At 35.9% G+C, this 14,706-nt stretch overlaps 1 protein-coding gene across 4 annotated transcripts in view; it reads left to right on the top strand.

Annotated features, from left to right (window-relative positions):
• Pcca (propionyl CoA carboxylase, alpha polypeptide) overlaps nucleotides 1-14,706 on the top strand; it is a 401,509-nt gene that overhangs the window by 247,764 nt on the left and 139,039 nt on the right. For all 4 annotated transcript variants that reach the window (XM_005374054.2, XM_013516015.1, XM_005374053.2 and 1 more), the window contains exon 18: nucleotides 5,135-5,237. In XM_005374054.2, the coding sequence (XP_005374111.1) occupies nucleotides 5,135-5,237 (103 nt within the window). The remainder of the gene's footprint in view (nucleotides 1-5,134; nucleotides 5,238-14,706) is intronic.

Below are 14,706 nucleotides of genomic sequence, written 5' to 3'. Positions count from 1 at the left end.
ATTTTATTTCTTATGATTATAGTAGAAATATATATTGTCGAGGTACTAAGATTGATTCAGGGCCTTCACACTGAACTATATACTAGCCCTTTTTATTTTTTATTTTGAGACAGAGTCTCAATAAGTTACTGAATTGCCCAGGTTGCGCTCTAACCCATGATCCTCCTGCCTCCACCTCTCAGAGTGCTGGGATTATAGGTATGTGCCACATTGCTTGGCAATATGGTCTTTTAGTTGTCATTAAAGCAAAATTGTTATTAAAGAATTAATGATAAGTATTAAATCATCAGACAACCTTTTGCAGTTATTTCAGCTCAGCCTTTGTTTTCCACATGAGAAAGCAAAAATTCAGATTGATAAGGTTAAATGATCACAAAAATAAGGAAGCCTGAAATTGATTCCAGGATTTCTTTCTTTCTTTCTGTGTGTGCAGTGCTGGGGAATTGAACCCAGGGCCTTGTACATGCCAAGCAAGTGCTGTGCCAGTGAGCTAAATCCTCTGCCCTTACCCTAGGATTTTTCAGTTCTTGTATGAGTGTGCTTTTAGTTGTGCTAGGTTTCAGATTCATAAATCACCAAACCTATCATCAGTGGAGCACACTACACATTGTCATGTTGCCCCGAGGACTTTAAAAGTGTACACCTATATTTGATGTCTGCGTCTTCCTTAATTCCTTCATATTATTTTTGTGTCAGTTCATTTTTCTCTGAATGGCTACTCTCTTCTTATTTTTTCCTTCTGCATTTTTTCCCCAGAGCAAATCTCAGATATATTAAACTATCATCTTTGACTGTTTGATATATGTGCCCAAAAGAGACAGCAGGAAGTGGCAACTGAAGTTAATCCAGGATCTTCTCAATATGTTTGAGGTTGGGTCATTTTCCCCTTTGGGATTACCCATCTGCTTCCCATCTGTCCCTGTCTCCTAGGCACTATTCATAGGCAAGCGCCTGTCTTTATGAATAAAATTTTCTATTACATGCACTTATTTCCCTAGATCTATTTGTAGATTAGGACAGTTTTACTAGTTTCTTACATATGAACTTGGAAATCACTATTATCAAAAGTTAAAAATTTGGATACACGATTGTCCTTGTCATCCTTTTAGATTCTAATGTTAAAAACTGCTTTCCTTTAATTTTGAAAAATAAATGGAAAGTGAGGAAGGAGATATTTTGATTCTGAAATAAAGGGAAAATAAAGGAGATATTTTCAGAAGGATAATTTCAGTTGATCTGTAATAAGCAGTTTGGAATTACTTCTGTATTACCTTTCTATGCTTCACTTCAAGTCCCATCAAAAGAAATGATTAGAATTGTCTTTTTATTTTGGAAAATTACAGATTTTTGGTAAAATTTGGATCTAACACAAAAAGTTTACAATGGATTCTATTTCCTTTTTTCCCACTGAATTTAATCAAATATTGTAAACCTCTAAAAGTGGTATTACACTATTTGGACTGTCATTAAAGTTATTCAATAAATAATGAGTATTGTCTGTAGAAGGGAATCAAAGACAGCACATTTTCCCTGTCATTAAGGAGCTAACATCACAAAAATAAACATACGAAGAACTGCTGGTGTAGGAGAGACATGATTGTTACTCACTGAAAAACAGAAGAGTTAATGGTATTAAATTAGAGGAGAAAGACTTGATGAACTGAAAACCATGGTATTTACAAATACATAAAACATTTCAGCAAAGTGAGAGGTAGATGGTCACTGCTAGGAAGCAGATGAATGATTCAAGGTAATAGAAGAAGTTTCCCAAAATATGTAGCAAAAAGATAAAGAAAAAAAACTAGTCATAAATAAGAGATATAGCAGGAAGGCCCAAGATTTTGTATGTAAGTGAACAAATAATAGGAGTTTCATGAAAAGAAAAATGGATAAATGAAGCATAACTTTAAAAGAAATAGAGGAATCGTTTAATATTGTTCTGAAGCAAACCTTGAGTGGTTGAAAAACTCAGTGAGTTTTAGAGAAGATTAATGGAAAAAAGTTCTTCCTCTCGATATATCAAGAACAAAAGTCTTAAAGCTTCTAGAAGGAAAGAAAAGTCATATGCAAAGAATGTTCAGTGAGATCATCTTCAGATTATATAAACTGGAAGAACACTTCAAGATAAAATGTGCATAGGAAAGAACTTGACTCGAGTACCATACCTAAGATCATTTATCATATTTTTTAAAAAGTATTTTCAAATGAGTAAGGATTTAGACATGTTTCACTGTATATACTGTATTCACCCCGAGGGAATTGCTGAAGAAAGTGCTTTAGCTAATTTTTAAGTAAAGATGGTTGCTTAAATGTGCATATTTCCCCCACCCCAAACCCCAATAACTTGAATTTTTTGAAGACACAAGCCACAAGGAAGTAGCGTTTTGGAAAATGAAAAGCTGAAAGATGATTCTTTACTGTCTTTGCAACCTAAGAAAGTTGAATCTTAAGCTGGGGGAAAAATGAGTAATTCATTATCACTGCAGAATCCCAGTTTATGTTCACACTTGCAAAAAAGAGAAGGAGGAATCTGAAAGCATTTAAATACCTACTGTACCTCAGAGTTCTAGGTGTGCAGGGTTGCTAAATTAGCAGAAGAATTTGCTGCCGTACTGAGACTTATGTTCTAGTGTGCTGGCAGTCAGCACGTGTTCTTAACTCCCTTCATGACACCTCCAACAGTTATTTATGGGTGCAAAGTAAACGAAGTACCTTTATCTTAGTTTGTTAGTCTGGAGCTAAGAATGTAATAGAGATGTGTTTAACTCAAACTGTCACCATAGGGGAAATAGTGGAGGACATTCAAAGGTAGTCTAAGGGCAGAGATGTTCTTCTGCTATCACCAAGCCACCAAGGGGATGTACAGGAGTCAAAGTGACTCTGGTTTGTGATCAGGAATAGCTTTATGATAGAACTATTATAAGAATATGCCAATTGTGATCAGTTGTCTTATAAATGGCCTGTTTGGACCTGAGTACTTCTTGAAGTAGAAACTCAATAAATTGATTTAGGTTGATATGCATGATATCAATTTGCCCAAGAAATGTGACTGAATGATGGTCAGTTTTACTTGGGAAACTACTTTCTTGGTATTGTTCTGTCAGTGCACTAGCAATTGATAAGAGTAAGGGAAAGAGTGGTTGTTTGCTGTTAAAGGAACTCTGTGATATTTTGCTTTTTCCCTTACTGATGATGTTTTGTGTATATATATCTGAAAAGGGGCATATATTTTGACTGAATCACCAGAAAAAATACATTTTTCATCCTGAATTCAAGAGTACCATCACACACACACATACACACACACACAATTTTCATGAAAAGTACTGTATTCAAAATGCTCTGATAATTTCTTTTCCACAGTTTGATAAACATGAGTCTGGAGCAGCTCTTTTTGAGAGTGAGGTCCTATGGCTTGGCTCATCTTGATGATTCACTCTGGTGCTTTTTAAAAATACACACAGCAGGCCCCACCCCATTCCTTGTACCAGTCTCTTGAGGGGAAAGGCAGGAATTTGAGATTTAATCAGATGATTTGGATGCCTACTGGCTTTTGGGAAGCACAGATCTTTAAGCATTGGAAAGCTTTCTGATTGTCATATGATGTTTGCCACATTATAAACCATGAAATATTTATTTACTAATTCACTTAAAGGGTAATGACAGTTAATCTGTTATGTGATATATATCGATACATGTGTTCTGGGATCTGGGAACCTCTGCCGTACATACCTGAGAAAATGGGAGTTTAAAAGCAAAACAAAAAAGCTAATAAATCTTACTATTAGGAAAATAGTTTTAATCTTGCTCGCCCATGAAGGGCTCCCAGGGATCCTCAGTCATCCATGGGCCATACTTAGAAAACTTTTCTTCTAGACTATTTCGAGATGACTGGAACCCAATTTCTGTAATACTCTAATATAGGGTAGTTAATTATGGAATCATATGGGATGTCTTCATCACTGCTGCAATGTAAGGAGAAAGTCAGGAACTTCCAAACCTTTTAAGAATGTGACTTATCAGGCCACCTAGAGGGTTTATGATTAAATTCCCAGAACCAGTTGGCAAATCCTACATTTGTACTGGAGTTTATAGAGCTTCTAGGTTTATTTCAAGAAGGATTGGATTACTTGGGTTTTCCCTTACCTTAAGTTTCATGAAGCACCTCCCCATATAGAAACATGTGCTGCAGATCTTGAAAATGTTTATATGTTAATTGTAAATATTTATAATTTTATTTTATTTTGAATGATTTTTAGATATAATATCCAATTAATTTCTTCTCAGTAAATGTAAATAACTACCTTGGATTTTTCTCTTTTTCAGTTTTATAAGTAGCATCTTACTGCTGATGACCCAGCCTTCAAATTGCTCCTACTGTGCCATTTAACACAATGCTATCTTTGTAGAGTATTATGATAAGTAGCATTAGAAATTGTGATGTGATTACACAGTTCTGGAGGGATATTAACCTGCACACCCTGGAGTGTCCAAATCCTGCCTTGATTGACATGCACTTCTCAAGGAATTCTGCAAATGGAGCAGGTTCCCTCACTACGTAGCACTCCTCCGCACCAGGTGGTCTTCCCAGGCCTTGGTAGGCTAGTCCACTGCATCAGGGCCAGCAGCATTATGGTGGAAGGAGAAAATGAGGGAGAGAAATTTGTTGCTTGGCTGCTCAGGCATCAAGCCTTGACTGTATGCATAGAGGCGAGAGAAACACACCTTTATTCTCTTTGAATCCTTTACACTAGGAAACATGGCCTGTTCCTGCCTTTGAGCAGCATCACTCCTCTTCTGCAGCCCTTGGAGCTTCTGGCCCTTTATCTTCACTATCCTTAGAAGGAAAATTTGGGGTGAGGAAGGTAATGGGAGAGGTAAAGTTTTCCCTAGAGATCTCTGTAGGTATGGCCTTCTTATTTCTAATTGTTTTGTTCTGTGTACGTATTTAAGATCTTCTTTCCCAATATATCATCTTATTGAATAGTCATGCACTGCTGGCTCCTGTGCCTCATACCATACCAACTTCATCATAAGTGCCTGACAACACACTTGTTGAGTTGTAAATCTATATGATAGAACCCCCAGTGTTAATATCATATATGTGGCTGATCGATTGTTTGATTTCCCTCAGGACACACATTAACAGAGAGTGAGAGAAACCAGTTACTGGCGATAGCATCATCGTTGTTCGTGGCGTCACAGTTACGAGCACAGCATTTCCAAGGACATTCGAGGTATGCTACCTTTAAAACAGAAAAAGTGAGCAGAAAATATAGGTAGTCTAATCTGCATATAAAATAATAGAAGATCTGATTGATTTTAGTTCTTGATCTTGTAGATCTTTGGAGAAGTATAATAAAGTTACACTGTTTTAACTATGGCATTGCATATATATTGTGTTCAAACAAGATTTTTTAATTCAGAAAGGGAAAAAGGATAAAGATCTCTTCAATTCAGGTATTAGTAGGGGTAAGAAGATATTCTAATATCTGGTGAGGAATCCACTTAAGTAGTTTGTATTATTTCTGTTTTTTAACTTCAGTTTGATAGGAATAAGCCTAGGCAGATTATCTCCATATCTCTATCTATATCTCTATCTCTGCATCTCTATCTGAAGCTGTTAAGTTTCGAGAAGAAATTAACATCAAATTGAGATAGCTATTTACAAGCCCTGACTATACCTTTTAATTTCTAAGTGACCCAGGTGAAAGGGGAAGCATGCATTATACCAAGGTAAGTAAAAACAAAATGTCAGTGGCAGTCATGGTTCAGTTACTGTATTATTTGCTGGTTATTTATTTATTGGTTTACTGGTACTTGCTAGAGTAAGCCTTGTGAGAAAGTTGTGCTGTTGATAACATTAGGGTACTTCTATTTCTTTTCTTTTTGCTTTTCTAAAAGAAGAAGAACAAAGATTTAAAAGGGGGGAAAAAAGTGGGCGGAGGTGGCCAAATAGCTTTGAAAAGCACAAACTAGAAACTCACATTATCCCTGAGGAAGCAAGAAGAGAAACCCAACTGAATTTAGGCTATATGAATATCTTCAGGGCTACTATGCTTTATTTGTTTTATTACTCAAAAGAAAGTACAAGAATCTTTTTTTTTTTTTTTTTTTTTTTTTTTTTTTTTTTGTTTTTTCTCCGGTACTGGGAACCGAACTCACGACCTTGCGCTTGCCAGGCAGGCGCTTTTGCCGCTGAGCTAAATCCCCAGCCCCCGTACAAGAATCTTAATGTTCAGCTTCCTAAAAAGTTATGATTTGATAGATATCTAGGGAGAAATGAAAGGATACCAAATATTAGTAAATCACTCAGTGACTGGAAGGAGAGGAAAATGATCAGTTTCACTATGAATCTGCTAGTTTTCCTTTTTTTAAAAAAGGTAAAGAATGAACATTTCCAGGCAATAGATAGCCACTAGCCACAACTGGCTATTAAAAGTAAACTGAAAACCAGGTTCAGTGAAGTAGCCATAGTCAAGTACTTAGTGCCACATGTGGTTAGTGGCTGTGTTCTGGGCAGACACAAAGAACCTTTTCATCATGAAGGCTGTGCTGAAGAGATCCTAGCTTTGGGGCCTGAATTTCATACCTTGCATTATTTTTTGTGATTCTTCTGATGAATGCAATCTCTACACCATGATTGCCTTACTTTCAGTTATTTGGACCTTTCTTATTTCAGAAGTTGTAAGTGTAGCTAAAGATAAATTGGTTTGATTTTTAAGAAACTATGTAAGTTATTTCCCTGGGGTGCTGACTTCCTCCAGGTAAGAATCTGAAAGATAAAGGGTAAAAATTACCTCTAATCCCACAGTTCTTCAGTAGTCACTTCTAACATCTTGATAGACTCCCTTGAAAGTATACAAATATTTGTAGTGCACATACATGTAATAGATACACTTTACATAATTAGATTCAGATTGGGAATATAGTTTGAAATTTTAAAAATTATGATTATTCTGTGTATTAAGTGTTCTTTGGAGACATTTTTAAAGTTTTGTTACTACAGAGAATTTTACACATATGCAAAAAAAACCCAGAATACTCTAAGACTGCTTATACTCATTACCCAGCGTTACAACCATAAAAAATGCACCTCCCTTTTCTCATCTTTATCGGTACTTACTCCTCACTTTACCAACTTGATAATTATTTCAGGTAGAAGTTACATACGAAGGAGACAGATCTTACCCGTATAGTTTTAACAAATGGATGCTCCTGTGTAACTCACATGTCTGTCTACAGATACTGAATATTTCATAGTCCCAGAAAGTGTACCTTTCATGTTTGCTCTTGGTACTATTTTCAATATATTTCTTTATTGACTTCATCTTTATGTTTCATTTTGCATAACTTTACCCTAAAAATATAGATTCAGAAATTGTTGTATTAATAATTTTAAATATCTTATTTTTGAATTATCTTTTGGAAGTTAGAAAAATTCTGTTATTGAAATATATAGGTCAAAATTTCAGTTATACAGATTTTGTGCGTATATTTCCTAAAACAAATTTTTGTTGAGTTCATTTTTGGTGAGTTTGTTTTCTATTGAGCTTATCATTTACTGAGTAGGCCAGATTATTGTAAAATTTATACTACCCATAACACAGAAATCTACAATATCCAGCAAAATATATTCAGTCTTCTGGACAAAATACAACTTTCTTTAGCTAGTGTGAATATTGTTATTTTTGCCTGCTTGCTGAAGAGGTCTCTGAAGCATACTTCATCACAGCTGATACATGGTGTTTGAGTCCTCACATTTTGGCTTCTGCGTCATGTTTTCATAATTGGATTGGGAATAGAGTTGAAGAGTCAGCCTGCAGGTGTGGCTCCACAGTGGTGTGTCGTGGGTGTGTTCACGTAATATTTTTGCTTTCAAACCAGTAGCCCACAGCCTTTCCTCTGTGTTGCTTGTTTTGGCTGCTGGTCTTATTTTCTCAGTTTCTCTGTGGGTTTTACTCTTTCATCATTTATGACTTGGAAAAAGACAATAATATATACCCACGGTATTTAGATAGTAAAATGATAGTAGTGCATTTTAGGGGAAAAAAAAGAAAAGTTAATGTGGAAACAATAGCAGCCTTTCTTAGGATAAAATAAATTTGATGAATGTGTTTTTTACATAAATGCTGATGCTGTGGAGTTATTTTTCTTTATAATCATTGTTTACTGTGCTTGTTTAGACAGCACCTATACTATCATTCTTTAGTGCTTTGGGGGCTTAAGGTGTGGCTCAGTGATAGAGTGTGTGCTAAGCATGTCCTTTGGCTTCAGTCCCCAGCACCAAAAACAAAACATGGTACAGCACAAAAAATGACTTTCATCGACAGAAATGAATCATTTAAGGCTATATTAAACAGTCACTTCATTATTATTTGAGGCTAAAAAGATTTTGTTGGCGTTGTGGTTTGGTATAATCATTTGTTTCACTAATTAATAATAGGAAAAAAATAATAAAGGTAATAATGTTTTAGACATTTCAGTAATCTTTATTTTTGTGCAAAATTTCCATTTTCCACATGTTTGCGGATCAGGATTCACCTTTTTGGAAGGATTAACTTCCCTTATCGTGGCTCAAGTCACTCTCTGCCACTCCAGGCTTCTCCTACACTAGTGAGAATGCCACTGTGTGCTTACGCCAGGTTGCTTACTTCTTCCTTTCTTCATTGTTTTTCCTGCAACTATTCCTTTCTGTTCTGGTTACTTTTCTCTCATTGCTGAGACAAAATACCTGATGCCCAAAATTAAGGAAGGAAAGGTTTATTTAGCTCACAGTTTGTGGAAGTTTCAGTCTGTACTTGGCTGGCTCCAAGGCAGAGTGGCACATGGCAGAGGGCAACAGTTCATGGCGGTGGAAAATAGCAAAAAAAAAACACCCCAGAGCACAAGGGAGGAGTGGCAGCAGGGAGAGCAAGCCTCTTTCCTTCCCTTATATTGCATGTAAGCTATTAGCCCCAGAGTGGGTGTAGCACTCACACCCATAATTCCAGCACTGGATCATGGATCAGTCATAACTTCTAGACTCCTACCCCATGACTACATGAGGCTTTGGGGGGACATTCAGACATAAACCATAACACTTTCTTTTGTTAGTTTTGTAGATCATTTCTAGTGTTCGGCAGGCAGTTTTCCTGGTAGTGGAGTGGTAAGTGAACAAATCTGTCTTCCTTAGCAGAGGGCATACTTTGCAGGTTTTAAGAATTAGGCAAGAGGTGGGGCTCAGAGTAAGCCCCCAACTCCCTTTTATAGGTCAACCCTCAAGGCTGAGCCATGCTGTGATGGGCAAGGCATTGTTATCTGTTTCATACATGAAATATATTTCAAGGTGTTTGAAAGTAAATGTTGATAATGGGTTTTATGAAAATATTTTCTTTGCAAATATGTAGTAAGTTTATTAAGTTTTCCTGCTTCTTTTTCTTCTTTTACCCTTTGCACTTTTCCCCAGAGTTGTGCTTTTAATTGTAAACATTTATAAGTGAATAATTTTAAAAGCTAGCAACATTTTACTCTTCAATATATTTGAAACTCATTTATGATTATTGATTGATAAGTAGAACTAAGAGTATTTATGTTTTTCATTGTAGTAAAAACCACTTTATAAAATTTGCCAACTTAACCGTTTCTAAGTGTATCCCAGTGGTGTTAAGTTACATGTGCATTGTTTCATAACAGAGCTCTGGATCGGTTTTAAGCGCTACATCACTTGAACACCTACTTCTGATAACTATCATGCTGAACCTTGTTTCTGAGTCTAACTTCTTTAATATTTGTATTCCCTTTATAATAATTCTTAAATTTAAAACTCAAATAGGATAACTTTTAAGTAGTTTTCTAGAGGAGGAAATAACATAACTTCCCAAATTACTTGGGAGCTTCTCGGTATAGCTCACAAAAATCCTGGATCAGACTGATGCACTTGTCACGTCACATTGAACAAGAGGTTCAGAGGATCGAAGGGAGGAGGCTAAGTGTATTAACTCCACCTGGAGTTACCTGTGGTTCTCTTGACTTGGCTTTCTTCTTCCTTTTTTTTTTCTTTTTTGGTACTGGGAATTGAACTCAGAACCTTGCACTTGCTAGGCAGGCACTGGTGCCACTGAGCTATATCCCCTGCACAACTTGCCTTTCTTCTGAGCCTGCATTTAATCATAAATCTATAGCAAGATAGCTGTAGGAGTTTCAAGAGTCAAGTTTAGGATTGTATCTATCTCTAAGAAGTGAGAAAACCTTTCCCAGAAGTTACCCAGCCCTTTACTTCTCAATTCTCATTGACTGCCTGCCCATTCTTACACCAGTTATTGCAGAGGGAATTAGAAAGTCATGATTGTGTTGGACTAGTATTTTGGCATTGAGTAATCCACAAAAGTAACCATTAATCTTCAATTAATAACTCCATGTCTTGTTTCTTTGAGTCATAATATTTATTTTTCTTTTGTTTTTCTGTTGGCTAGAGCTTCCAATATATTTTGTTTGGTAAGAGCACAGCCTTTTGTATCAGAGACTTGGATTTTTCTCTGGTTTTGCTAATTCCTAGCTATTATTTTAAGATAAGTTATTCAATCTAGGTTGATCTCAGTGTCTTCATCAGTAATGTGGAGATCATAATAGTTCATAGTTTTTGTTTCTATCAAGTGAGACACAGAATACCTAACACAGTGCCTTTGCTGCCACTCACCAATTTTTCCCTTCCTTCCCTCCCCTCTCCCTCCTATCTATCTATCTATCTATCTATCTATCTATCTATCTATCTATCATCAGCTATCTATATCAGTCATTTCTTACGAGAGAAGCAGATCTAATGCAAGATGTACAAATATATAAGAATTTATAAGTTGGCTTACAATGGCCACCCACAGAGTTAGGTGTGGAAGAGTGCAAAAGATCTGCCTGCGTGCTGGTGATCTGAAGGCCCCCAGATGAAGGCCTGGAGCTCACTTAGTGTCCAGTTCAAGTCTGTATCAGGAGACTGAAGGGTCTGTGGTGGAAGACTGAAGAGTCTGCACCAGAAGCCATGAGATGGCGTCCAAGGTGAAGGTGAAGACTTGGAGCTCTTTCGAAGAAACAGAAGCAATTCTTCCTTCTTCATTTCCCTTTTATATCATTCTGGATGTAATCCTCCTTAGGATGGGTCTTCCAAACTCAGAATTATGCTGATCCAGTTTAGTTGGCTGTTTCTTACTCAGTTTGACACAATCAGTTGTCACACTAACTATAATGACAAAGATTGTTTCAAGGGCAGTGACAGTGATGGCTACAAAGTGATAAAAAAAATACAGCGAATGTTTAAGTTTTTAAACATTTATTACAGGAAAAGACACTGTGCTATTATTCGTTCTCAAAATACTCCCCACCCCTTTGAACACTTTTATTCTATCATTCTGCCCCTTTGTGAAGCAACGCTGGAAGGCCCTTTCTTGAGAGTCTTTAGTTGGTGCTATCAAGGCTACGTTAATGTTCTGAATTGATCCAAAACATTTCATGATCATTTTGCATTTTGGGAAGAGCCAGAAGACTCATAGTGCCACATCTGGTGAATAAAGTGGCTGAGAACATACCGTAATATTTTTATGAGCCTGTCTTTCTATTCAGTGGTACTCGACAGTGGCATTCACTGTATTTCTCCAGATGCCCCATGAAGACACTCAGGAAAGAGGACTTCCAGAACTGCTGCAGAAAGTGACAAGAACCATGGGATGTGTTGTGTTTGAAACGAAGGGGAGTATTTTGAGAAGGATTCATGGCAATGTGTCTTCTACTGTATATTTTGATCACACCTCATGTGCTAATTTCACTTCTAAATGGAATGCCTTGACCTTTTCAGTATCAATCGGTATGATAGTTGTTGGCTTAAAATATTTTTTTTTTTTTATTTTAAAAAGAGAAAAAAGTGGTACAGAATTTCAAAACAAGATGCAGGAAATTAGTAATGATTATTATATTGCATATTATTATCTTCAAATTAGTTGCTCAGATTAATAGATACAGGCATGCAAAATTGATCAAACAATATAAGCACTAGCTATTCCTTTCAATGAACTAATAGAAATTAGTAGTACAATTATCTTAGTCATCTTTTGTGTATATACATATCTTTTCCCCCTTTTTTCTTTTCCTCCATCCCAGTTATTCTTTCCTTTTGAGCAATTTCTTTCCCTTTTACAATATGTATTGTACCTTTGAGTCTTCTTTACTCTCAGTTTCTTACACTAGGGAGACAATGTGATGTTTACACATGCAAGTCTGATTTATGTCCCTTATGTGTATGGTCTCCAGTTGCACCTATTTACCTATAAAAGCCTTGAATTTATCTTTCTTTATAGCTGAGTAGTACTCTATTATATAAAAATACTACATTTTTTTATCCATTCCTTGGTTGATGGACATTTGGGTTGTTTCCAAGACTTAGCTATTACAAATTATGCTACTATAAACATGGGTACACATATATCACTGTGGCATGATGTTTTCATTTCTGGGAAAATACCCAGAAGGGTAATAGCTGGGTTGAACTAATGCTAGTTTTTTGAAGAATCTCCACTGATTTCCACAGTGGTTGCACCAGTCTACACTCTCACCAACAGTGGAGAAGGGTTCCTTTTTCTCATAGCCCCTCCAGCATTTGTTATTGGTTGATTTCTTGATGGTAACCGTTCTTTCTGGGGTGAGATGGGATCTCAGTGTTGTTTTAATTTGTGTTTCTTGAATGAACAATGATGTTGAACATTTTTTCATATATTTATTTGCCATTTGTATTTCTTCATCTGAGAAGTGTATATTTGTCTCAGATGCCCATTTTTGTATTGGGTCTTTGAATTTTGTGGGCCTCACTTTTTAAATTCTTTATATGTTCTAGATGGAAGTCCTTTGTCTGAGGGACAGTTTGCTAAAATTTTTTCCCATTTCATGGGTTTTCTTTTCACTCTGTTGGTGATTTCTTTTGATGTGCAAAAACTTTTTTTTAAATTTTTTAAAATTTATTTTAAAAATAAAAGAAGGAAAACGTTAACAAACAGACATCCATTTAAAAAATAGCATAAGAAATAAATTTTTAAAAATAGCATAAGAACAATATAAGCAACGCAGAGTTACAGACAAAATGGTAGGAAATTAACAATGGTTGTTGTATTATGTATTGATATCTTCAAAGTAGTTTCTCAGGAAAACAAACAGAGACATGCAAGATTGATCCAATAATTAATCATTACCTGTTCCTTTCAGTAAAGTGATTGAAGTCAGTAGCACAACTATGTTAGTTATTCTGTATATACATACATACGTACATAATTTCCTCTTCTTTTTTTTCTCTTTTCCTTCACCCCAATTGCTCTTTACTTTTGAGCATTTTCCTTTTGTTTCACAATGTCTGTCATACCTCCTAATTTTTATTCACTCTTTTAGGTTCTTACACTAGTGAGACAATGCATTGCTTACACATGGAGGTCTGATTTATTTCACTTATGAATATGGTTTCAAGTTGTGACCATTTACCTGTAAAAGCCTCAAGTTTATCTTTCTTTATAGCTGAGTAATATAGCAAAAACTTTTTAATAAGATGAGATCCCAGTTGTTGATTCTTAGAAGTCATTCCCATGAACTTTGGTTTTTGTTCATGAACTCTCTGCATACCCCTATGTCTTCAAGATTTCTACCTAGGGGCTGGGGATTTAGCTCAGCGGCAAAGCGCCTGCCTGGCAAGTGCAAGGTCGTGAGTTCGGTTCCTGGTACCGGAGAAAAACCAAAACCAAAAAAAAAAAAAAAAAAGACTGCTACCTACTTTCTCTTACAGTAGATTTAGTATTTTCTGTTTTAATATTTAGATCTTTAATCCATTTTGACTTTAGTTAGTGCATGATGATAGGCATGGGTCTAGTTTTAGTCTTCAGCATGTGGAAAGCCAATTTTTCCAGCACCTTTTATTAAAGAGGCTATCTTTCTTCCAGTGAACATGTTTGGCCCCTTTGTCACAGATGAGGGGGCTGAGTATATTTATAGTTGTGTCTGCATCTTTTCTGATCTGTTCCATTGATCCTCAGGTCTGTTTTTTTTTGCCAGTACCATGCTGATTTTGTTACAGTAGCTTTGTAGTATAATTTCAAATTAGGGATTGTGATGCCTCCTGCCTTGCCTTTATTGGTCAGGATTGCCTTTGCTATTCTAGGGTTCTTCTCGTTTCAAATGAATTTTAGGAATGTTTTCTCTAGATCTGTGAGGTATGCTAATGGTATTTTGATTGGGATTTCACTCAATATGTATCACAGTTTTGGGAATATGGTCATTTTCACAATGTTGGTTCTTCCTATCCATGAGCAAGGAATATCTTTCCATTTTCTGAAATCCTCTTGGGTCTCTTTTTTTCAGAGTATTGTAAAAACCCTACAGAAAATCCTAATAGATGTTATTTACCTCAATCTGATCATATTAAATGGACAAAAACTGAAAATCTTTCACTCTAAAATCAGGAACAAGACAAGGATGTCCACTATCACCACTCCTTTTCAATATAGTTCTGGAAATATTAGAGCAATTAGATGAGAGAGAGAGAAAAAAGGAATAAGGATAGGGAAGGAAGAAGTTAAATTATCATTATTTGCAGATGACATGATACTGTACATAGAAGACCCCAAAAACTCCACCAAAAGACTCCTAGAATTAATAAACAAATTCAGTAGCATAACTGGATACAAAATCAGCACTCAAAAGTCA

This window comes from Chinchilla lanigera, unplaced genomic scaffold (assembly GCF_000276665.1).
Source record: "Chinchilla lanigera isolate Chin_1 unplaced genomic scaffold, ChiLan1.0 scaffold00003, whole genome shotgun sequence".
Classification (NCBI taxonomy): Eukaryota; Metazoa; Chordata; class Mammalia; order Rodentia; family Chinchillidae; genus Chinchilla; species Chinchilla lanigera.
The sequence above is the reverse complement of the archived record's forward strand: the minus strand, read 5'-3'. Positions and strand labels throughout refer to the sequence as shown.